The sequence below is a fragment of the Capsella rubella genome, unplaced genomic scaffold, assembly GCF_000375325.1.
Source record: "Capsella rubella cultivar Monte Gargano unplaced genomic scaffold, Caprub1_0 scaffold_1, whole genome shotgun sequence".
In the NCBI taxonomy this organism is placed as follows: domain Eukaryota; kingdom Viridiplantae; phylum Streptophyta; class Magnoliopsida; order Brassicales; family Brassicaceae; genus Capsella; species Capsella rubella.
In genome coordinates this window covers 11473841-11498221 of record NW_006238923.1, presented here as the reverse complement: position 1 = coordinate 11498221, position 24381 = coordinate 11473841, and the positions used below count along the sequence as shown (strand labels likewise).

General features: G+C 33.3%; 6 protein-coding genes and 1 non-coding gene across 7 annotated transcripts; 4 read left to right on the top strand and 3 right to left on the bottom strand.

Moving 5' to 3' along the window:
* Positions 1-9840: 9840 nt before the first annotated feature.
* Positions 9841-12028, top strand: LOC17898318 (transcription factor MYC2). Its single transcript, XM_006303866.2, has one exon. It carries the CDS (start codon positions 9923-9925, stop codon positions 11795-11797), a length of 1875 nt encoding a protein of 624 aa, XP_006303928.1. The 5' UTR covers positions 9841-9922; the 3' UTR covers positions 11798-12028.
* Positions 12029-12973: 945 nt separating this feature from the next.
* Positions 12974-14136, bottom strand: LOC17900693. The gene is made up of 2 exons (XM_006304233.2): positions 14013-14136; positions 12974-13631 (listed from the first exon to the last, which is right to left on the bottom strand). The coding sequence occupies exon 2, from the start codon at positions 13617-13619 to the stop codon at positions 13194-13196; it is 426 nt and encodes a 141-aa protein (XP_006304295.1). The 5' UTR covers positions 13620-13631; positions 14013-14136; the 3' UTR covers positions 12974-13193.
* Positions 14137-14238: 102 nt separating this feature from the next.
* TRNAM-CAU lies at positions 14239-14326 on the top strand. The gene is given in 2 exon segments: positions 14239-14276; positions 14291-14326. It is a non-coding gene; the product is annotated as a tRNA-Met (tRNA).
* A 43-nt stretch (positions 14327-14369) lies between these two features.
* On the top strand, positions 14370-15860 carry LOC17899682 (protein HAIKU1). Its single transcript, XM_006303491.2, has one exon. The coding sequence runs from the start codon at positions 14803-14805 to the stop codon at positions 15706-15708; it is 906 nt and encodes a 301-aa protein (XP_006303553.1). The 5' UTR covers positions 14370-14802; the 3' UTR covers positions 15709-15860.
* Positions 15861-16617: 757 nt separating this feature from the next.
* Positions 16618-17310, top strand: LOC17898913 (VQ motif-containing protein 5). The gene has a single exon (XM_006306340.2). It carries the CDS (start codon positions 16618-16620, stop codon positions 17281-17283), a length of 666 nt encoding a protein of 221 aa, XP_006306402.1. The 3' UTR covers positions 17284-17310.
* A 36-nt stretch (positions 17311-17346) lies between these two features.
* LOC17899234 (TPD1 protein homolog 1) lies at positions 17347-19017 on the bottom strand. Its single transcript, XM_006305634.2, has 3 exons — positions 18486-19017; positions 18275-18397; positions 17347-17904 (listed from the first exon to the last, which is right to left on the bottom strand). Exons 1-3 carry the CDS (start codon positions 18559-18561, stop codon positions 17567-17569), a joined length of 537 nt encoding a protein of 178 aa, XP_006305696.1. The 5' UTR covers positions 18562-19017; the 3' UTR covers positions 17347-17566.
* A 1097-nt stretch (positions 19018-20114) lies between these two features.
* On the bottom strand, positions 20115-21728 carry LOC17897187 (multiple organellar RNA editing factor 5, chloroplastic/mitochondrial). Its single transcript, XM_006303279.2, has 4 exons — positions 21314-21728; positions 21119-21216; positions 20965-21030; positions 20115-20465 (listed from the first exon to the last, which is right to left on the bottom strand). Exons 1-4 carry the CDS (start codon positions 21691-21693, stop codon positions 20320-20322), a joined length of 690 nt encoding a protein of 229 aa, XP_006303341.1. The 5' UTR covers positions 21694-21728; the 3' UTR covers positions 20115-20319.
* Between the last annotated feature and the right edge of the window lie 2653 nt (positions 21729-24381).

Sequence of the window (24381 nt, the reverse complement as noted above, 5' to 3'; positions counted from 1 at the left end):
ATTCATAGGTACAATGTGTAAACTAGAAACAATTAGAGATGTATATATTCGAAAAAAAAATCTCTATGGTACTGTTACATACTAATTATTTCGAGCAAAAAGAATATGTTAGATTCGTGGTTATTGACACAAACACATCATGGTTCGAGGGACCATATAAATTTATTTTCAAATTAAAGGAAGAAAAAACTAAAAAATAGCACAAAGAAAGGAGACAAATTAAAGTATAATTTTTTTTATTTTTCTAGTATGCTAAATAAAACATATGTTTTTACCATGCAGTTCATATAAAACAAAAAATAGTGTTATTATTTCATGATTTTCTTAACAAATATTTTAAATATCAAAAAACCAACTAGTCTTAATTATATTTAAACAAAAATAATATAATCGAGGTTTTCTAGTAGTTTCCTTCATTAATGAATATAAACACTCAATAATTGAGAAAAAAAGATCTTAATAAAATTAGTTTTGATTTAGAAGAAAAAAAAACGAAGGGGAGGCAATAGCATGTGCATGGAAGCCCTACAGAACAAGTGATCGACCTCTTCTTTCCTTTGGTCTTCACTTCACTTTATTAACAATCAACTTTATCTTCTTTGTCTTTTTTCCTAAAGTTGAATCTTTATATTTATACAATTTTCTTAAAATTGTCTGTAAGAAAAAAAAACCTTTTTGTTACACTTTCTTAATCGTAACGCTGAGCCAAAGTAACAGGAGTCACAAAACCAAGTACGTTTTTGTTTCTCAACTTCTTTATTTGTTCGTTAAATATAGACAAAATCAAGAGCTATATTATTGATATAGTTTGGTAGTTGTTCTATTCATTTAACAGTATAGAGATAGAGATCTGGTCCGTATTACAAACTATATACAATAAGTTATCGCTTCGAGCGATGCTACTAGATCTAGAAAAGGGGATAAGAAGCTAAGACATATATAACTAGTTAGATTGAGATAAAGAATAAACATTGAGACAAGTTTTAGAGATCCAAATCCTAACATGCAGTTCTATGAAACTTTTTCTAAACGTTGTCTTCTCATTGTAGCAAAAAAATACGAATAATTAATTTGGAAATTGAACTTAGAAAATCGTATATCTTTTCAGACCTAGCTAGAGAATTCTATTTTTTTTTAAAGAATAGTTAGGAAAAAGAGAAGCGACAAAGAGTGGCACACGAATGGCCTTTCGTTTTCGTTATCAACATTCTTGCTACTTCTTGTTTTTCTCTCCAAAAGAAACCCATCACGATATAATTTTGTCATTTTTTTTCAGTTGTATTGTGTATATTACGAGTTATCAATATAAAATAACTATACATTATAAATGGCATGGACGTTCAGAACTCAGAACATGTTGTGATACGCTCAAGTCTCGTCATAGCAATTGAAAATCACTTATGTATCTTTACATGTTTTGGAGATTAATCTAGATTTGAATTATATATATGATTCTGACTTCAAAAGAAAAAAAAAAAGTGAATAACGTAACAAACTATTTCTCTTTGTTTTGTTTTCTAGTTTGTAGAGATGTATGGATCCATATGTCTTAAAGTTCTACACACAAGGAAATAACATAATAAAATATAAAAATCGAGATGTTAATTTATCTATGTATTATATACATAACCGAAACGATAGATTTGTATTAGTTTTTGATTTGAGTTGAAGTTAACTTTAATTAAATATATCATTGACCAGAAGAACATATAGTTATTAACGTAGTACTAGTTTTGTTGTTGTGTCACCACACCTACTTAAGTGTAAATTTGCAATTTTCAACCACATCAAAAATCTTTAATGTGTTTTTGTCTACACTACCCAAATCATAGATTGGACTAGTACTAGATTGGACCAATATGACATATTGTTCATATTCCTTGTACCCAATTTTTTAAATCCCATTATCCGTTGAACATATAAAACATATTGGGCCTGAAATAACTGAATTTTGAATAATAGTGAACTTTTTGAATGAATGCATAATATATTTTATTTTCTTCTACAACCCATCACGTAAAAGCGATTTTGGTAGAGGCGTTTCCAAAACCAAAAGATTCGGTATAAGTTTCATCAACATCGTCAGCAGATAGATACTACTACAATTTATAGCAAAATGAGGATGTTTTGTTCTCGAGAAACCCGACAAATATAACGACATGGACATTAATAATGGCTAACACTCTCCTTAATCACTCCAGAACCACATATGGTCGTTGTAATTAAGTGATAAGGTAAGCAAAAGAGCATTCCATTGCAACACTAAACGGTTCTTTCGGACAACAACGCTTCTTACGTGGGATGAACTACTAAGGTCATTGTGGCTTAGCTTCAACAACTTTATATCCAATCTTGTCTTCTTTTTGACTAGCAAGCAAACCGACGCTGGAGAAGATCAGACCGTTTTACCGAACATCTTCAAGATCATTCTTGACGCCCGAAGCAGTGAGCTTTGTTTCCTCCTCGGCACATCTCTTCAGTAAACGGAAGCTCATTATCGCAAGTCACAAACCCTAAAACTCTTTTTGTTTCTTTCTTTTCACAAATCCTAAGCAAGTTTGTACTGATAAGATGATTTAAAAGAAAAAGGAACAAGAAATAAGTGAACTTGGAGTTCAATCTTGATAGATTTAAGAAATCAGACTTGTTTACTATTTTAACTTTTGTATTTGTTTGCATGGCGTACGGTACTTTGCTTCACCTCTTGATGATGCTTCTCTTGTTCGACGCCAAAATCTATTGGGCTTGGACTTAATTACGTAGTTTGGGACATAATGAAAAATGAATAGAGATAAGAGGCCCAATAAACATCTAATTGCTAATCAAAATAGCTGATGTAGAAAGATGATAAAGCTATTAAGCTATGTAACTTTCCAACTCATAGTTTTATAGATGTATAAACGTGTTTTATCTATTCTCGTTTTGGTTGGACCACAAAAAAAATTTCAACTCTAAATTATATAATTCTAATTCTTATTCAAAAACGTAGAAACATTTCTAAAGACAAACAAGATGTTCTTTAGAAACGTGTCTCAACAAAATCATTAATTTTGTTCCAAAGTGTGTCGTCTATGATCTACTCTACATGTATTTTAACAAACACATCTTATCTAATATCATATACATAGCATATGCGATACTATAAATTAGAAACAAAATGCTAAAAGATTTGTTTTTCTTATTCTTCTTTCTTTACACCATTTATTTTTTGATAATGTAGTTTGTTTCCATTATAGATATTTCTCAATACAGAAGTGTCAACGTATGAAGAGTGGGTGCCTACCACTAAAGTCTAAAGGTCACACGTAAAAATTGGCCAATCTTTCTGACACAACCATATGTGGATGACAATTTCGTCACGTGTGTTAATAATTTCTGTAATATATATGTCAAAAAAAGTCCATTGATGAACACTACTGTTAAGACATTATCATAATAAAAGCCTGAGAATTGGTAGGGACTATAAAGATTTGAGTGGAAACAATTTAAACGAGTCTCTTCTGTTCTTACCAAAACTAGGACCAACATTTCAGTCTTTGTAGAGTTATGTGTATAGAACTATAGATTGGTTGGTAGGTAGCATACTATTTACTAGCATCATCTATATGTTAAATAATCTTATAAATCTGGTTTCAAAGATTGATAACACATACTTTTTTTGTTTCAAATAGCTAGAACCGTAAAGAGTCTTTTTATGTTAACATTGTAAATATTTTGTTAAAATATAGTTAAGGTTTACAATCGATAATTGTAGACCTATACAAAATAGTTTCAGCAAAGAAAAAGTAAAAAACAGAGAAGCATAAAGTTAGTCGATCGATTGTAAACAGTAGAAGTGGGTGGTTAGTCCATTCAAAATTAAAGTTACAATTATAGATAGAGTCATAACATAGAAATAACATTTAGAAAATTTATCGTTAAAGATTCCCGAACCATTGATTTCTTCAAACTGTATTAACGAAAACAAAATACAAAATATAAATATAGTAAAGACTTGACAATCTCCATAAAGAAAAGACATTTCCGTTAAGAAATTTTTTTTTTAACACTTGTAAAAAAAATCCTAAAACTTTCCGATTGAAATGAACTGATTTTCTTTTCGAGTATTGAATCAAAAGAGTATATATATATATATATATATATATACTAATTCATAAATTACGAATCAACTGTAATCCGAATAATTACAAATTAAAACCAAGTTCTTTTTACTTGATAATCATTTATTTATTTAGTGAAAATACAATTAAAATATAAAAAAACGATATCAAATCAAACCAAACGGTACATATTTGGATGTTGTTCGGTTTCCGAAAATCCTAAATCCAAATATCAAATTATATATATATAAAAAAAAGAATAAACATATGATAAAAAGTATGTAATTGTCGTTTATTTTTCAATAAAGAAACAGTATGTAGAAATACTTAAATATACGATATCTTTTGATGGTGTATTGGTGTTTGGTTAAAACGAAACTAAGATCGACTGATCGAGAACACAAATGATAAAAAAAAACAAGGCAAACATTTCAGTATATTAAAGTAGATAACATATTTGGCCAAATACAGAACACTAAAAGTCTAAAACAAATCTTGACTAGCTTACGACGAAACCAGGAAAATGGAAAAAGGTGTAATGGTGGTCACAAGATTTCTTGTTTCTTCTTCTTTTTTTTTTTTTTTTTTTTCTTATATATTATAGACCACTGACATAAAAGTTTATTAAGCTCTTTTTTGCATGTTTATGGATATTCACTATTCAGTATTCTAGTATTCTAAGTTAACCAATTTTTTTTTTTTTTTGGGGTTAGATTTTAAATTTAAGTCGCACCACCCAACTCATACTAAAACTAATTTGCAACCCCTACTAAACGATATTAATTTTGTCTCATTAATTAGTTTTTTAAAATAATCTACATCTATATTCTCCAATATATTGTTCTAAATTTATAACACTATTCTTCTGCCATCGCATAAATATTATTTTAGTATTCTTCAAGAATATACGTGATAATTAAAATTTGTCGATTTCAAAAAGAAATGAAAAGGTTGTTAAGAAAGAAAAAAAAATAGTGGAATCTTTAGAAAGTGTGGTGTAGATAGAAATTGCGTCAAATAGTTTTCACAACGTGCTATAAATCATATAATGGGAAATCAAAATAAAAAATATACAAATAACAAATGAAAACAAATGCACAGTCGTTTTCTTCATGGGCCGCCGTAACAGGACCCCTCAATAGACGACAACACAGTCGTTATCAAACTATATGTGAATAACTGAATATATATATATTTTTAATTCTTTTTTAAAAAAAAAATCATCTCAAATTTCACAATAGTAATTTATAGTGTTAAAAACTACATAAGATTGAGTATTAAAAATTTGATTTTCTATAACATTTAAGTAATTTTGTTTTATTTTTCTGTTTTAGATTTACTAGATATGACCAAAAACAAAAATTAGTTTCATTTGGATTTATAGCATTAACAATATTCAAATATCAATTTTCTCCTAGCAATCTTGAATATGGGTTCTGTTCTGTGACAGAGCAATGAGATTATTGAAACTGAATTATCGAGCTAGCTAAATTGGAAACGAAACCACAAGATATATTATATGGTTTACTTTCACTTAATTAAGCGAGTATTAAGACTTACAATTAACTACAACCCACAAGATACTGTATGTTTTTATGAACCATGTGTAGTACTTCTGCGTCCACATCATTCGAATTAATTTTCTCCACCAATAAAGCTTTGAATTACAATTATGTTGCGCTAGCTAGATACAACAAAGACATTTTGATATATGCTTTTTCCCATAATTGTGTACACTTTAAGTTTTGCTATACTTCTATAGATTCTAAAGGAAACTACTTGTAATGTGTAATAACCCCTCGATTTAGAATCTAAACGGATTCCTTTTTAATTTCCCAATAGTGGTAAAAGTTGACGACACATCTTAAAAATGATAAAAGGAAACTTCGTTCATAATCGAAACTAGTTAATATATGAAAAAGTCATATGTTGAAAAAGGTTGAAATGGCAAAAAAGGGTATTACTGTATAGTCTGTATATAGTATAAAACAATTCAATAAATAGTGTATCTTCTTCGGTGTAAAAACACAATAAACGAGTGTCGAGCTTATGATTGAGCAATGAGCTCATGTACTTGTAGTTCTTTCCTCCAATAGACAATATTCTTTCTATTCCAAAAATGTATAGATTTCGAACACTATAATACTATGTTATAGATTAAAAATCATATGTTTAATCTTGTAACAATCTAGAAATGCATGCACTAACATCAATACATCATTAAGGTTGCTAACTAAATGGTGACGTCTAGATCTCTAATCTCTTTTGTAATCACCAGTGACTATTTCGATACGAATGATGTACATATATATAAATGCACTAAGGTTGCCATGTTTGTTACTGACTTCTCTCTTTCTGTAACCGTCGGTAACTATTCCGATGTAATACGTTTTTATCTATCAGCTGCTAGATAAAATGTTTACGCATGTACGTATTTGACTTATTGTTTGCTAGAGGAATCAAATCTTGAAAGGAAACAAAGAAGATCGAAAGAAACAGAGGACAGAGAGGAGAGCAATAGTAATACCACGTGGTCCATGTGAATTGTTAAAAACTAAATTGGTGAAATGTCCCACCTGCCGTCCAATTTTTCATTTAATTATTATCTCGAATATATAATTATACGCAAGTTGACGTGTTTTTTATATGATTTGATGCTAAATTATGAATAATTGTGTTAAAAGTTAGACAACCCAGTCCAGTGTTTAGTTATTTGTTAAATTTGTAATGTTGTCATTTACTTATAAAATAATGTTCACGAGAAACAGTTAGTATTAAAATATATCAAATGACTTTGATGTAACCTAAGGTATCTATATATATATAAAGTTAGCTTTTTTTCTCTTCTTATGATGCCACCTAAGCATCCACCTAAGCCACATTTTTGTTTAAACATCAAAATAAATTTAAAACATTCATTTAGTGCATATTATGTTACTTATTTAATTAATAGAAAGTTTATATAAATAAAAATAAATTATGTAAAAAAATGAAATGTTAGAATAAGATAAACAATACTTTAATTTTTTATTAGTGGTAATAATATAATTCAACTTTCATTATAAATTGATCATAATTTAATATTTTAAATATGTTACTGAGTTTTAGAATGGAAGTAAAATTTAAATTTATGGTAAACTAAAACAACATTTATGTAATTGTATATATAAAATTATAAAGAGGAAAAAAAATGAAACTGAAATATTAGTTTATAATATGATCAAAAAGAAAAAAAATGATATTTCATAAATTGAATCAAGTGCTTTTAATCCAAATTTGAGTATTGAAAGATAATAATTAAAGAGAAAATAATTATAATATTTTTTGAAAATCAATTAAAAAATAAAATATCACAATATGAATAAAAAAATCAATGAAACAAAATTATAAACCTCCCGCGCGGAGCGCGAGTCAACTGGTAGTTAAGAATATATAATACGATTGCCAGCTAATTGAAGATAAGCTTAACAAATTAAAATAGAAAAAAAAAAAGATTGAATTTGTTTTGGAGGCGTGACTAGTGGGATTCCTCCTTGTGCACTCAATCTCCATTTTAAGCTAGGGTATGTTACTTTTAACACTTCACAAATAGAAAAAAAAAAGAATAAAAACTTTCAGCATACAGTTCAAATTAAAAAAAAAAAGGAAAAAAAAGAAGAAGAAGAAAATGAAGAAAATACAACTGAAACAAAAAAATTGATTGTAAGATTTATTCAAACTAATAAGAAACGTTTTTACATCGAATATCGAATGCAGCATAGATTTGAAAGTCAAAATACATTAACTATTGGAGCTACTTATATATATACTTCTAGAAGCAAACCAACACTGAAGTAAACCATCCAATATGCGAACTTTGATCAAATTTTTTTTTGACTCGAACATGTTTATCGATGAGGTTGATGATAGTTGAGTAGTGGAGACTTCTCGGCCATGAAGCCGCGGCCTGCGAGTTTCTGTCTTTCTAGGTAATGAATGGGTAGCTTGATATCTTAGCAAAAACAGTGTTTTGTCGAGATCCCAATAAGAACTGAATCAGCCACATGCATGAAGTATACTATCACATATATGGCACATTTTTCAAGTCTATGTGATCGAAAGATTTGTGTGTCTTCATGTTGTTACATCATCTAAAAGATCCTTAAGAAAAATTAGGTAAATATGTAAATAATTTTATGTAAATAATTTTATGTAAATTAATTTAGAAATGAACATATGTTATCGATCGTTGTAAGGAGTAAGATTTTGGTGAGTAGAAGAACTCACTTCCTTTGTAATTAAGCTCATGAGAACTAAACGTAGTAAGGTGTTAGGCAAGGTCCATATGAAGTCATAAATATCACAAATCGGCTAACCTAAACCTCAAGTAAATATACATAATTTCAAAATGAGTAAGTAAATATACATAATTTCAAAATGAGTTATAGTAAACAATTAAACATATTAAAAAGTCGACTAACAATATGTTCACTAAAACCAGAAGTTCCAGTATATATACAACGGTTAATTTGGTGGTTGTAATAATATTATTTCATTATTTAATTTTATGCTGAGGATTAGAAGAACTTAAACATGATGGGACCATGGTGACATGGTGTATTATTGTGCATGGAGAAAAGGATGCCAAATGATTTTATGTTATTCACTCACCTAATCCTTGAATTATTGACTTATTGTTCAACTTTAAAGATTAAACTTTTTAATATTCCAAAATAAGAACAATACAATATAACTCGGTTAGCATGTACATGTGTTCATCGTGAAATGTGAATGTAACGAAAAATATTATAATAAATTTCTTCCTTTCTTAAAGCATGTGCTAATAATAGCTTAGTCAAATAAATAATTATATAAGTATTTTTTTTATTCGTCTAACAAATGAATTGGTTAAGCAGACAAGAATCATTTTTTGGAGATTGAGATTCGACATCGCTTGCATTTCACCCTTTTTTTTTACATATGACAAACACAAAATAAAAATAGAGACAACACACAATTTTTTTGTTTTTATAAATTAGCCACGGATCACGTTATACAGATACGCAAATCTCAAAAACAATAATTAAACTAGGACAAGTAGTGTAATTTGATCATTGAGATTACAAATCTTACATTCATGATCTGGCACCCCCTGAATTTAAATGATTTTAGTTATTTTCTATAAAAAAATGTATAAAAACTCAAAATTTATATATTAAAAAACCACTCTTAATATCTCAATTTTTTTTCCAAGAAAATATAAACACTTGTTTTAATAAAATACATAACTAATTTTTTTTAGATGTTACGTAGAATAAATTTTAAAATTGGTAAAATAAATTTAAAAACTAAAAACACAAAATAAAATAATAAAAACGTTGAAAAGATATTGTAAAAGTACATTTCAACTGAGCTCAGCTCACAGTTCCACTCTTCGGTTTGGTTTTTATAACTGAAGCAATCAGTTAAAAACTCAGCCAATCAATCAATAGAGATTATATCACACGCGCCAACAACAACCGTACGATCTCACTCACTTCTGGTCTTAACTCTTACCGCGTCGATCCAACAGTCTATAGGGTTAAATCGGGATGGGGCGAGTTCATCGAAGCTTCTCTCTCTCTTACAACCGTCCACGTGCACCAATCAAAACACTCCACCTCACATCCCTAACATTAAAATTACCCATTCACCCTCAGTATCAGCTCACACATATAAGAATCGCAGACGCACTTCATTTTTTCTCCACTACGAAGACTTCTCTCCTTTATCTCTCTCTCTAACCTCTCTCTCTCTCTCTCTCTTACTAGAAACGTTTTTTTTACCGGTCACCGGTTTATGGAATGACTGATTACCGGCTACAACCGACGATGAATCTGTGGACCACCGACGACAACGCTTCTATGATGGAAGCTTTCATGAGCTCATCTGATATCTCAAACTTATGGACACCGGCGGCAACGACGACAACAACCACGACGACTACCTCAGCTCCGACGACGGCGATGGATATTCCGGTACCGGCGGGATTTAACCAGGAGACGCTTCAGCAACGTTTACAAGCTTTGATTGAAGGGACACACGAAGGCTGGACCTACGCTATATTCTGGCAGCCGTCGTACGATTTCTCCGGCGCCTCCGTGTTAGGATGGGGAGATGGTTATTACAAAGGTGATGAGGATAAAGCGAAGCCGAGACAGAGATCGAGTTCGCCGCCGTATTCTACTCCGGCGGATCAGGAGTACCGGAAAAAGGTGTTGCGTGAGCTTAACTCGTTGATCTCCGGCGGTGTTGCTCCGTCGGATGAAGCGGTTGATGAGGAGGTTACGGATACGGAGTGGTTTTTCTTGGTTTCGATGACTCAGAGCTTCGCTTGCGGCGCGGGTTTGGCGGGAAGAGCGTTTTCGACGGGTAACGCGGTTTGGGTTTCCGGGTCGGATCAGTTATCCGGGTCGGGTTGTGAGCGGGCGAAGCAAGGTGGTGTTTTCGGGATGCAGACTATTGCGTGTATTCCTTCGGCGAACGGAGTTGTTGAAGTCGGGTCAACGGAGCGGATCCGACAGACTTCGGATCTTGTTAACAAGGTTCGTGTTCTATTCAATTTCGATGGCGGAGCTGGTGATTTATCGGGTCTTAACTGGAATCTTGACCCGGATCAAGGCGAAAACGACCCGTCCATGTGGATTAACGACCCGATTACCGCACCTGGGTCTAACGAACCGGGTAACGGAGCTCCGAGTTCTAGCTCCCAGCTTTTTTCAAAATCTATACAGTTCGAAAACGGTAGCTCAAGCACAATAACCGAAACCCCGAACCCGGATCCGACTCCGAGTCCGGTTCATTCCCAGACCCAGAATCTGAAATTCAATAACAATTTCTCCCGAGAACTTAACTTCTCAACTTCGAGTTCAACTCTGGTGAAACCAAGATCCGGCGAGATATTAAACTTCGGCGACGAGGGTAAACGGAGCTCCATAAACCCGGATCCGAGTTCTTACTCGGGTCAAACACAATTCGAAAACAAAAGAAAGAAGTCTACACTACTAAACGAAGACAAAGTCTTATCATTCGGAGACAAAACCGCCGGAGAGTCAGACCACTCCGACGTCGAAGCCTCCGTCGTGAAAGAAGTAGCGGTAGAGAAACGTCCCAAGAAACGAGGGAGAAAGCCAGCGAACGGTAGAGAAGAGCCACTAAACCACGTCGAAGCAGAGAGACAAAGACGCGAGAAACTAAACCAGCGTTTCTACGCGTTACGAGCGGTCGTACCAAACGTTTCGAAGATGGACAAAGCTTCTTTACTCGGCGACGCCATCGCTTACATCAACGAGCTGAAAGCAAAAGTTGTGAAAACAGAGTCGGAGAAGGTAATGATCAAGAACCAGCTCGAGGAAGTGAAAATGGAGCTCGCCGGGAGAAAAGCTAGCGCCGGTTGTGGAGATATGTCGTCGTCGTCGTGTTCTTCGATTAAACCGGTGGGGATGGAGATTGAAGTGAAGATCATTGGTTGGGACGCGATGATTAGAGTTGAGTCGAGTAAGAGGAATCATCCCGCGGCGAGGTTGATGTCAGCGTTGATGGATTTGGAGCTTGAGGTGAACCACGCGAGCATGTCGGTGGTTAACGATTTGATGATTCAACAAGCGACGGTGAAGATGGGGTTTAGGATCTATACGCAGGAACAGCTCCGAGCTAGTTTGATTTCAAAAATCAGTTAAAAGGGTTTGTTGTGGGAGTTTAGAAAGTTATGGGGTCAAATCATAATTAGTTCGTTTTAGTGGGTTCAGTAATTTTGTAGATTTTAGTTTCTCTTTTTTTTTGGTAACTTGAAAATAGAGCAACAAGTAACTTTTGCTCTATTCTTGAGTCTTTGTATCGTTGTTGTTGTATCTTCCCCCAATGTGTAAACGTGTATATATATGATCATATGAGTAATTATGTGTTAGATACTACAAAATGTTCCATGAGAGACACAAATCTTATGTAAGTTGAGTCGTAAGGGAGTCATTAGCTTAAATAAGCTAAAGTTGCAAAGGAGAGAGACGTTATTGACCATATCAACTTTAGTGCTTCAAGACAAAGGAGGAGTCGATGATCACATACTCAATTTGTGATAAAAGAATTAGAAGATGTTTCATTTCATTTGTTTTTGTATTCAAACTCCATCTGATGTTTGTTTTGATTGAATACGTTGGAGTGGATCGATCATGTTGTTTCTTTCATACCAAGAAACATCATCGACTCGCCAAAAGAGGAGAGTTTTTCATGTTTAGCAGCAAGAAGAGTGGTTAAAGTTATGATTTGGCATGTGAGTGAGAAAGATATTTTAGGAAAAGGGGTCTTCAAACCATCCATTTGATGATTAAATTCGAACTCTTACTCGGTTTTACGAAGAAGAGTTTGAAACAAAGTTTGGTTCAAGGTAAGAAGTTGGGACAATGTTATATCTGTTTCTTCTGCTGATTCTCTCAGATGTACACTACAAGAAACTCTCTTTTACATATTGAACTTATTAAGTTTCTACAAACCTCTAGTTCGATGGAATCATACTATGTAGCTTGTATAGAGATTATAAACGAATACCGTTTATGTATTGTTTAAACATCAAAGGACACATACCGATTCTCGAATGAGAGACTTCGGTATGAGAGCTATGGACTAACACGAATGCTGAGTACAGCGCACGAGGCAATGAGCAAATGAAGATTACTTGATCCAAGAAATTTGCAGCTTGTCGTAAGCATTGTACTCAAGAAATTTGGGGTTTATATAAATATCTGCAGTATTCAATTTACTCGGATATCATCATCGTAACACTTATGTTTACTTTCACACTTCCTCTCTTCAAACCAGTGTGATAATGTTTTCTGTTGGCTAATTAATAAGACACAACATACATTAAACCTTCGTATACTAACATAGATCTTTCGAATACACACACTCACAGTCACAGACAAGAAACAGCAAATCACTTACATTTTGCTTGATCATATCCACTTTTACAAAAATAGAAATATTTGAAAAGATTTGTAATCTCAAATCTGCTTTGTTTGTGCATTCTCTTCCTCATACCACCTTGCAAAGATCCTCTACCAACCTTAACAATCCTCAAGATCAAGTTTTCTTCTTTCTAGCGTCAGCTTTCCAATCTCTTTGATGCCGCCTTATCTTCCTTATAACCAACTCACAAGAACCATCTTGAGCCTTGTTGACAATCAAATGAGCTCTTCTAGCTTCTTTTTTCCAATCTCTATCGCAATAAACACGCCGCACAAAGTTGTCTACATAACCACCACTACCTCCATTAAACTCTAGCTCCTCTTCTTCTCCTTCTTCATGCTGTCCCATTGTCTCAAATGAAAGACTCTCATCGATACCCGCTTCTTCCCTCATCCGTTTCCTCGCTCTATACCTACGTTGTCTTTCTCGGTTCTTCATTCGACGAATCATCACTTCATCTTTGTCTATTAACCCTTCTTTATCATCAATGCTCAAACCATCTTGCATCCCACCATAACTCATCTCTCCTTCAATTCCCATTTACTCAAAACCCTGACAAACAAACAAAACAAAAAAAAAACTGATTTCAGGATTCCCTAAAGGTAATACATTTAAAGGACGAATCTTAACTCTATAAAACCATAAGAGACTAAACCCAAAAGCTAAAAATGTAAGCTTTTTTCACTTAGAGGAAGACCGAATTAGAGATTCGATAAAATTAGCAAATCGACACAGTCAATAAAAAGAAAGATTGTGTTTTTTTGTTCTTTCTATGCTTTCAAGTTCGATACTCAAAGACCCTTCTATTCAGATTCATTCGATGATTGGGTTAAGAGGCTATCAGGCTAAAACCCCTAAATAACCAATCTCAGTGATTGATCTACGAGAAGAGAAATCATATAAAACGAATACCAAAATACATAAAGGTCATACCTTTTCAACTGTTATGTGCCTCGCTGAACAACTATTTGGTTCCTCTGCTTGCTCGAGTGCTTTTGGCCTTTGAAGCTTATGAACGAGAAAGAGAGAGATTGTTTTATGTTCTTCTGTCTAAAAAATTGATGAAAAAAGACGCATCTTTCATCTTTTCTCCTAGAAAGATTTGACTGTGACATTATACGAAGTTAGATAATATATTTCTGAACTAACCTAACAAATTGGGGTGGTGGCGCAGTTGGCTAGCGCGTAGGTCTCATAGCTAAAGTTGAGTGATCCTGAGGTCGAGAGTTCGAGCCTCTCTCACCCCATTTCTTTTTTATTTATTTTATAAACCATCCAAAACTCTCTCATTTGATCAAAAAAATTAGGTCTAGTTCTTCAATTCGTCTTTCTCTTTGCACTGAGTTTGCTGGAAAGCTGAGAGATCTGACCTGACCTGAATCGTGTGGATTCGAAAGGATTGAATTTGCTTGCATTTCTTCTCATCGTTAATTTTTTTTTTGTCTGATCGATTTGGTGAACAGTAACGTAATTTGATAGTAGTGCGTTCGATTTCAGAGATGCTTATGAGTTGGGAACACTTACTGATTTAGTTTTAGTTGCATAATGGGATAAAGGGTGATCTCTAGATTCACTAATTTAAGGTTCAAGCTGTGAAAGTTTGAGTCTTTGGCTGATTTAAGATAGTCTCCGATCCTATTTGTGTTGCTTGCTCTGTTTCCCAGCTTGAGGTTCAGATATTGTGGTTTTAGATCAGAATTTGTGAGTTTAGTCTGTTTGTGAGATGGATAGGCCTTGGCATAATGATCAGTTAGGTGTGAATAAGATTGGGAGGAACATAAAGAAGAGTCCTTTACACCAACCCAATTTCTCAAATGGTATTGGTATTGCTTCCGCAAGGCCTCAACAGCTAGCGAGTTCTCCATCGCGTGAGAGTTTACCTCATCCTCCTCAGAATCCACTAAAGCCTCGGCAGAATCCTCGGTTGCAGAAGATTAGACAAGCGGCTCTAACACAGATGAACCGGCCCCAAGTTCCTCCTCAGTTTATGGCTCAACCAAGTAATGAGTTAGTTACTAGACAACCAATGCGACCTTCTATGAATCACGGTTCACAACCAATGAAGGGTAATGGAGAACAATTGTTGTCAAATACAGCTGAATCCCCTGTCTCGGTGTATGTGCGTTATCTTCAAAGCTCACTAGGAGATTCAGGACCTTATGGAAACCAAGCACAGCCGCCTCATGAATATCAACCACAGCCACAGGCTCACCCCTTACCACCGCAATCGCATAATCATCATTCGCCACGGTTCAATGGTTCTGCACGAGACAAGCCCATTTTACCCACTCCTAGGTTCAACAGTCCACCTCAACAAATGCGTAATAATAGTATTCCTTCTCCTCGATTCAACGGGCGCGGGATATTACCCTCTCCTAGGTCCGAATATCGTCTACAGTCTCCAACCGATTTCCAAAATTTTCACTCCCCTAGGTCACCTTATCCGCTGTTATCACCAGGAGTTCAGTATCCTCCTCCACTTACACCAAGAGGCTCCACATTCTCATCAATGGATCAACCTGGAATTCTTGGTCCAGGGACTATTCCTCAACCCCCTGCATCTCCTGGTCTTGTATTTCCATCATCACCGTATGGGCTTCTACCAATCTCTAGTCTAAGATATAGATAACTCTTCTTCACTCTATACTCTTTAGGTTAATGTCCTTGTAGTAAGAAAGGTGAAATCTTTCGGAGCTCATAAAAGAGAGGAGAAACAGAGCTGTAAGAACAATATTGTTCTCTATATGCTTAATAGTTTTTATACAGTTTCCATACAAGTCACTTGGTCAAAATTCTTCATCTCGAAATATCGCTCAAGCTCTTTACATTCGTACAATGAAATGAGCTAAAAATAGCAATCCCACATCTTCCACTGGACCTAGTGTTTGCACCACGTCAGTGTTAACTACTTTGTCACAACGTTATGTAATTCATATCATGAAAGATACTCATATATAATTTTTTTTTTAAAAGATAAGATTTTTCGGTGGTTAAAATTTATATAGAAAGTAAAAATTTAGGTGTTAGATGGAAACAAATTCTTGTATTGAAAATAATATCATTTGCAACAAAAGATATTAAATGCAGAAAATCCTATAAAATAAGAGTTTTAGGGGTTAGAATGAATCTACAAATATTCTACATGATATCTCTATATTTTGTATGAAAAGTGTTTTACTAAAAAAATCTAATAATACAAAAATAGGAGAAAATGTTAAAAAAGAGAGAAAAATAGAAATTTATTTTTATAAAAATAAGTAGATACTTTTATAATTTCATTATTAGCACTATATTTTATATCTATATATATATATATATGTCATGAAAATACATTGCATTGAAATAGAAAACATCCATGTATTAAATATGAATGCATCTTTATTATTGAAATAAATCAAGAACTAAAGTGCAAAAAATCAGCAAAATTTAAAATCTTATCAATTATGATGTATATGATAAAGGAGATATTTGTATATATGTACATACATGTGTGAAATTCTTAGTGACAGTTTCTTCTTGTTGTCAAAAAAAACAAAGTATGTATCATCATCATCATCATCGACCACAAAATGATTACTCGAGAGTGAATACTACTGGCAAGACTATGCGGAAGAGTAACTTCGACCAACTAAACACGGTTCCTCATCCACCACAACCTCAACAGCAGCAACAGACACAAGTATACATCATAGACAAGAACGACTTCAAAAGCCTTGTTCAGCAACTTACGAGTCCTCCTCAATCATTTGAGCGTTTAGTACCTCAAATCCATCACAAGACTATACAAGATCCGACCTTATCGGTTCCTCCAAGCGCGGCTCAAGAAGATCCTGATGTCTCATTGTATATGCGTTATCTTCAAAGCTGCTTACTCGAAGAATCATCAGGTTCTAATGTAGAACAGTTCCAACAACCGTTTGATAATAAGTATGAATCTCACGTGATGGTTCATTCTCCTACGGAAGTTATGTCACAGTGCAATGGCTATGAACAGGTCGTTGTACCGAATAGTACTTCGTGGTTCAATGGTTCACCACAAAATATGCATGGTGATGGTGCTTCCTCATTGCAATCAACAGGAGTTGATTATTCACAACCAAACTTCACATACTCGTCTATGACTCAACCTGGTGGAGGGTTTGGTCCGGATCTTGATGGTATTAGTCTTGATGAGATTTTCGATGTCCCATACGAACTAAACTGATGATATATTTTTGTTCAATCGTGAATAATAAATTTAAAATATTGTGTTTCTTGATTTCAAATATCATAAAAATCTCTTTTCATGCATCTGTTATTAAGATTTAAGACTAGTTTGTCAACAAAACTGGATACAAGCTGGCTTACAAAGAGTTAAACACACAAATCAGTTCCAAGATTCTTGGTTTGATGAAATTGAAACACAGTTCGAAAAAAATATCTCATAAGTCTTGAATACGAACTTGTGGAAACTACCAAACTTGGTGGTACTAATCTAGATTCTAGAATCAGAAGCAAGAGACTGAAGAAACAGAGAGAGGGTAAGAGAAGCTGTTAGCATACTGAAAGGAGAGTGTCTGACCAGGACCAAGAGGTTGACCATCGTTAACAAGACAATCATCATAGCAGAGTCGCCTGAATACTCTAGGGTTAACTAGTCTAACTGAGCTGAACCAGCCACAACTGACGTGGATCTCTGCGATATTGCAATCCGAGACACAGGCGTTGAAGATCTCAACTGTAAATGCAGGAACTCCACTTGGAAGTGGGTTTGTCGAGCCTTGAAAGAGTACAATATCATCTTTTGAGCAGTCTTGTCCGATCCTGTTTGTCCCATCTCCATTGTCTGAAAATGTAAATGAAGATGTGTGTTTTTAGGTTCTTGTTACATAAAAACAGATTGATATGTGACGCCAACAGTGCTATGATGAAATATGCTCGAAATGTCTCAAAGATGTGTCTTTAGGGTTATCTAAAACATATAAAGAGAGACTAATCTTAACGGATATGTGAAGCCAACAGTGTCTATGAGGAAATGTAATGAACAAAGTCAGAAAATGTGCTTTTTTGGGTTCCTAAAACATAAAAACAGAGAATAATCTTAATGGATATGTAAGGAAATATGATCAACACTGTCAGAAAATGAGTCTTTAGGGTTCTTATAACAGAGACTGATCATAACGGATATATTAAGCCAAACAGTGTCTATGAAGTACCAGGAGAGAGCAGAAGCTTTCTAGAAAGGACTGTGCGGTTTTTGGAAATGGAAATGAAGCTTCTTGTATTGAGAGCAGTGGCTCTTCTATCATTAGAACCTTCCAACTCATTGGCCTTCGCAGCTGCAAGATCGACAAGATTCGAATATAGAATTGGTGTATGTTAGAAGAAGAAAAGAGGAAGAGAGAGATACTATAGATAAGAACTTACACAGAGCAAGAGACAGCAACATTCCAAGACTTATGAAGAAGATCCAGTGTTGGAAATGGTAGTAGATGTGTTCCATTCTCTTACACTGGCCAAAAGATGTGGAAGGGTTCTTCTCTGTTCTAGTAGATGCTTGCAGATGTTTTTATACAGGTATTATAACACACATGCATGGTATGGTAGAGAGTTGAGAAGAAGAAACTTAAGAAATGGAAGTTTGTGATTGCATGCATGTCTGCTGCTTCCATTAAGGTATGGACCAATACCCTGTTTCATCTCAAAATCTATCCACCTCGAGATTCAGAGTAAAACATAACTATGACCAAATTTTTGTTTTGAAAAAAAGGGCTGACAAAAAGTAGTTGAGTCATTAATTAAACAGAAGCGTAATAAAATCCCTATCAGCAATTGAGAGTTATCATCATAAGTCACTTCATTTCGAAACCAACTTTGTTTACAAGAACTAGAGAATCATACCAAGTCAACCAAGTTTCAACATTTTCCAAAAATCTTTAGTAGTTAGAGAGAGCAAGAGCAATATAGCAGGTATAGAACATGGGTACTAAGTGATATTCTCTAGGCTTAATCCAAAGAGGAGTTACTGTAGAGTAAGAAAAAAAGCTTGTTAGAAAAGGTTTAGAGAGATGTACATAAGCTTTGGTTTGTTTAGCTTATCACAAATTCTATCTACTTTTTCCAACAATAATCATCAAAATACATTAGAGAATACATGAAATTTCAAACTCAACAACAACAAGATAAGGCCTAACACAAAGCTTTTGACTATCTACAACCATCTATGTATTTGGAGAAGTTTCAAGATAAGGTCAGATACCCCAGACTTTGGTTGATCACTTGGTCTTCAACAACATGAAGTGGGAGTAAAGTCTCACTTAAAGCCTCAAATATTTCATGCTTTAAAAGAATCTATTCCTACTAAAACCTGGTGTATGTTGTAAGTTGTAACATTAGCCAACACTATGTAGAAAGAGAGACTACAAAACAAATCCCAAGCATCTTCCATTTTACTAGCCTTCCAATGTTCAAGGCTGGGTAAGGTGGAAGATGCATGGGATTTATTTAGTTATTACCCCCCTTCACTTCAGGAAAAGGGCTCACTTTCTCAAATCCCTAACCCAAGAAGACAGTGTACCACCATAAGGTATACTAAAGCCAAGAATCCACTTCACTCTTTTGCATATCACTAATGTTTTCTCTAGCTTACCATTTATCACATTGACTATGATCTAGTATTAAGAGGAACCAGCCAACTTAAAGAGTCTCTATTCTCATTCTTTACTCTCTATAAAGAGCTCCAAAACACATTCATGAGGTTATTATAAGAATCTCAACAAAATGAAGCCTGAAAATCGCTAAACTCAATAAAGTTAAACCCGATTATCAAAATCTCTAAGGTAATTAATTACAAGCACGAAGAACAATTACAATATTTTACCACTTCCGATTTCTTCCTCCACGAATTCGTAATCGCCATGGAAGTGAGCAACTCTGTAAACGGCGTACGGCTAACCCTAAAGCAGATTCTTGAGTGGGAGGAGTGTTTTATAATTTATAGGCTAGATAACGAAACCGGTTAACGACGGTTTAAACTTCTCAGTCTGGTTTAGAAAATTAATTGAAAAATTGTTCACTAATTACGAAGGAGTTAGGTTCACCTTGGATACAGAGACATCTTTCGAAAGGCAAAATAAATATGTATATGCCAGTAACAGTTCCAATCCAGGTCCAAACTCAAAGCTACAAAACCATTACATGATGAAAGCTAGAAATAGGAAACAAGCTCATTGGACACTGATATCAGATCTTTGATACAATTTCAACGCATGTTCTCTCTCCTTCGGGCGTATCTGGTCCTGTCGTGGTACTTTGGTTTATCGGAGCTTCTCTGTGTCGTTAGCTCCGTGATCTTTCTCTGTCTCTCTGGAGGACGTTGGACTATTTCTCCATTGACAAATAGCTCAGCTGCAATACACGTACAAGAAGAGTTTGATTACAAAGTGAGCTTTTCTTAAGTTATAACTTTAAAGCGGTTTCATCTCTGTTAAAAAAACATAGAAATACCATCAAACAGAGACTCTAGTTTAAAGATTTAAACCTCAAGCTTCACAACCAGCTTCATCTATCAAACAAACAGCTACTCTTTCAAACAAATAGACTGAAGCTCATTGTCAAATATGACATATAAGGTTGAAATCATAATGTTATACAGTGAACACACACACAGCTGGCACAAAACATGATTGTGATGTCTAGTTCAACAGTTCATGTAAAACACAAAGGTGTCACAAAACAAGATTCTGATATCTAGTTGACTGCAGGAACTGAATCCTACTTCCACAGTGTTAACATTAACAAAATCAGATTTTGACGCTAAAACCAAGTCCTAGTTCTAAGGTTAGTCTTGGTAGATTACGACACAGGACAGAACACCTAACACCTATTTGTTTTAACATAAACTCACCTCCGTAATCTTGGTGTTCTTGATCAACATAAGAATCTGGTAGAATGAAGAGAACACCAGGAAGTCCTGAAGAAACACACACAAGAATCAAGAACCATTCATAAACATCGCTCCTGTTCTAAACACAGATCAAAACGTGTTCCAGAAACATTACCTTCGAGTTTATTTGACGTCTCCTCATCGATCGCACAGCCAAATCCAAAATACCTTTCACACGATACATTATATATCTTCTTCTTAGCTTCTTCCTCACTAATAAAACAACAACAAATCATTACGTTAACCTCAAATGCTTCTTCTTCTTCATCACCATATACTAAAACCATTGAAAATTGAAAAAAGCCCTAACCTTCCGAGAATTTTAGCTAGGGTTTGAACATAGCAATCAATCATTTGCTGCTTCGTCGCGTTTTCGCCTCCAGGTTTGTCCATTACAATCAGCCAATGCTCATAATCGCAGCCGGGAAACAACGGCGCCATCTCAGTGGGTGGTCGATCGCTGAAATTCGAACCGGATTTGAGCGGAGAGTACGATCCACCGGACCGGTCCATGCGAGTTCGAACAGTAGTGAAACGGTTCAAGGAGGAGACGAATCCGACGGCATGGGAGATCGCTGCGGTTGAACGACGGGAGAGGAGGTAAGAAGGAGAAGGAGCGGTGGCTCCGGAGGTGGAGAAGAAGCGTTTGGTGATGCGTGACGCGGTGGAGCGAGCTAGGGTTTTCGCCATTGAAGTGAAGCTCTAAGTGAAGGTCAGAGTCTCAGAAATGACTAGACTAGGGTTTAAGCGAAGAACCACCGAGATGATAAATCAGATGGTTCTTTACTTAATGGGCCTATGGGCCCAACTTTGTAACAAAAAGATTATATGTGATTTCTTCCAAAACAGCATATTATTAGATTTCATTTTTTTCCTATATAGAACATGTCTTTTTTGTAAAGCACACTATTTTGACAATTAACATCTTATTCAGTTTAATATAAGTATATATAACATATGAAGTTTATATGTTACATGCTATTTTTAAAAATTTCACGAAAAAATGATCTCATTCCTTCCTTATATGAGTTATATCCAACACTAAATCAGAAAGATGATGATTATGTTTATGTCTTGTTATTTCATCTAAAATGTGGATCCATAACTATTTTCGCATTAAAAATAGTTGTATAGCTAGTTTGTTAATTTTCTCCATAATTTGGCTATCTACTAATATTACCAAAAAAAAGTGATAGAGCTTTTATTGAATTGAAAAAATCAAGCGGACGCCTTTTTGACAAAATAAAAACTTAGAAAAGAGGGAAAAGAGGGGTTTAAAACTTTGAAATCTTCATATTTTGCATTAAAGCAGGGCCAAACATCTGGTTTTTCAATCATCTTGGTATAGTTCATAACTATTACTATTTTTTTACTTCTATTGAAATGTATATAATGTATCGTGTGAAAGGTATAGTTAAACCAAATATATAATGTATCGTGTGAAAGGTATTTTGGATTTGGCTGTGAGATCGATGAGGAGACATCATCAAGCTCTTACAATGATATCTTAATTGAGTTTTCAACCCATGCAAGAACATTAAAAAATAAAACAAAGAAAATTAAACAAAAAGTCAATTCACAATTTATATTATTTCAGTTACAATTTAGTAGTAAAGTGTGGATTTAAAGTATGAATTAAAGTATATAATTAAGTGTGTTAGATATATAGTTTAATTAAAATAAATATTAGAATTTAGAAAGTAAATACTAAATGGACCAATAAGGAGAGAGTGAAACCTTACTTATATATATACACTAGGTAATGCCCCGCGCATATGCGCGGATTGTTGTATATTTATTTAATTATTTTAATTTATTTATAACTTATAAAAATAGATTAAATAAATTTTAATGCTTATGAAATTTTTACATTTTATTTATTTAAATCATACAATAGAAGCATACATCCATATCTTTTGAATTTATTCGTTGATTAATTGTTCAATTAATCAATTTTGATAGTAATTTTCTTTAGTACGTTTAAGTATTTTTTGATAAAACAATAATATTTTTAATGATAAAAATAGGAATGATATTGGGAGAATTTTAAAAATACCCCTTTAAAAATACCACTTTTTAAATTTACCACCTTTTCAAACTTTATCAAAACAACCACTAAAAATGTTGAAATTTATCCAAATATGTGTGTAAACTTATAAATATACACAAAAATTACCTTTATTTGTGTATAAAATTTTATTTATTTCAATGTCTTACAAAATGGTTTGAATATAACAAAAAATTATTTTGTTAAAATAATTACATACTTTGAAAATAAAATAAATATACAGACATGAATATGTGAGAAAGAAAACATATAAAGTAAAACAATGAAAATAGTTTATTTAACTTGATTTTCTTATGGTGCGATGGTCAGAAATCAATATTTTTTAATCCCATCGATAAAGTAATTTCCTTATAGCCATAAAATATTATTATACATATGTATTATACATTTAATAGTATAAAAACAATGAAAAAATGAAGAAGTACATAAAATAAAGAAGAAATATAATTGAAAACAAAAGTTTTAACCAAATATATAATCAAGCTCTTACAATGATATCTTAATTGAGCTTTCAACCCATGCAAGAACATTAAAAATTAAACAAAGAAAATATTGAGAATATCAGATATGGTGGAGGAGGATGTAAAAATGAGTATTTATAGGATAAAATATGATGTAAGTTACAATTCTAAAATAATTAAATCAGAAGAGTTATAATTATATTTTATAGTGGGTTAATTGAAGTTAAATGGAGGAAACAAATAGTCAATTGAAAGGTTATATAATTTAAGTTACAATTTAATAGTAAAGTGTGGATTTCAAGTATGAATTAAAGTATATGACTAAATGTGTTAGATATTTGGTTTTATTAAAAATAAATATTATAATTAAAAAATAAATGCTAAATGGACCAATAAGGAGAGAGTGAAACCTTAAAAATTCCCAAAAAATAATTTTATTTTTAATCTCTTTTTATATTCCTCTTAATTTAAGTTATATTTCTAGGTTTAATTATATTTTTCATCCTTGTAGTATATATAATAGATAGAAAATGGAATATCAAATTGTTTTTTAGATAGGAAATCAAGTATAAAATTCAAAGTTAAAACAAATTATAATGTTCTTTGTATTATTACATGTTGAATCACAAACTAAATATAAGGATCATTATTCTTACAAGAATGTCTTACAAATTGGTTTGATAATTATATAACAAAAAGTTTATTTTGTTAAAAAATTACATACTTTTGAAAATATATTAAATATACATGAATATGTGAGAAAGAAACAAACATCCAAAGTAAAAGAATGAAGATGGTTTGTTTAGCTTGATTATCTTATGGTGCGATTGTCGGAAATTAATATTTTTG

Bases quoted from the DNA above. Each gene is read 5' to 3' on its own strand.
- LOC17898318 (XM_006303866.2), top strand. From the start codon at position 9,923: ATGACTGATTACCGGCTACAACCGACGATGAATCTGTGGACCACCGAC.
- LOC17900693 (XM_006304233.2), bottom strand. From the start codon at position 13,619: ATGGGAATTGAAGGAGAGATGAGTTATGGTGGGATGCAAGATGGTTTG.
- LOC17899682 (XM_006303491.2), top strand. From the start codon at position 14,803: ATGGATAGGCCTTGGCATAATGATCAGTTAGGTGTGAATAAGATTGGG.
- LOC17898913 (XM_006306340.2), top strand. From the start codon at position 16,618: ATGTATCATCATCATCATCATCGACCACAAAATGATTACTCGAGAGTG.
- LOC17899234 (XM_006305634.2), bottom strand. From the start codon at position 18,561: ATGGAACACATCTACTACCATTTCCAACACTGGATCTTCTTCATAAGT. The intron at 18,398-18,485 runs GTAAGTTCTTAT...TCGATCTTGCAG, and splicing joins GTTGCTGTCTCTTGCTCTGT to CTGCGAAGGCCAATGAGTTG. The intron at 17,905-18,274 runs GTACTTCATAGA...TTACATTTTCAG, and splicing joins AAAGCTTCTGCTCTCTCCTG to ACAATGGAGATGGGACAAAC.
- LOC17897187 (XM_006303279.2), bottom strand. From the start codon at position 21,693: ATGGCGAAAACCCTAGCTCGCTCCACCGCGTCACGCATCACCAAACGC. The intron at 21,217-21,313 runs GTTAGGGCTTTT...TTGTTTTATTAG, and splicing joins CTAGCTAAAATTCTCGGAAG to TGAGGAAGAAGCTAAGAAGA. The intron at 21,031-21,118 runs GTAATGTTTCTG...GTGTTTCTTCAG, and splicing joins GACGTCAAATAAACTCGAAG to GACTTCCTGGTGTTCTCTTC.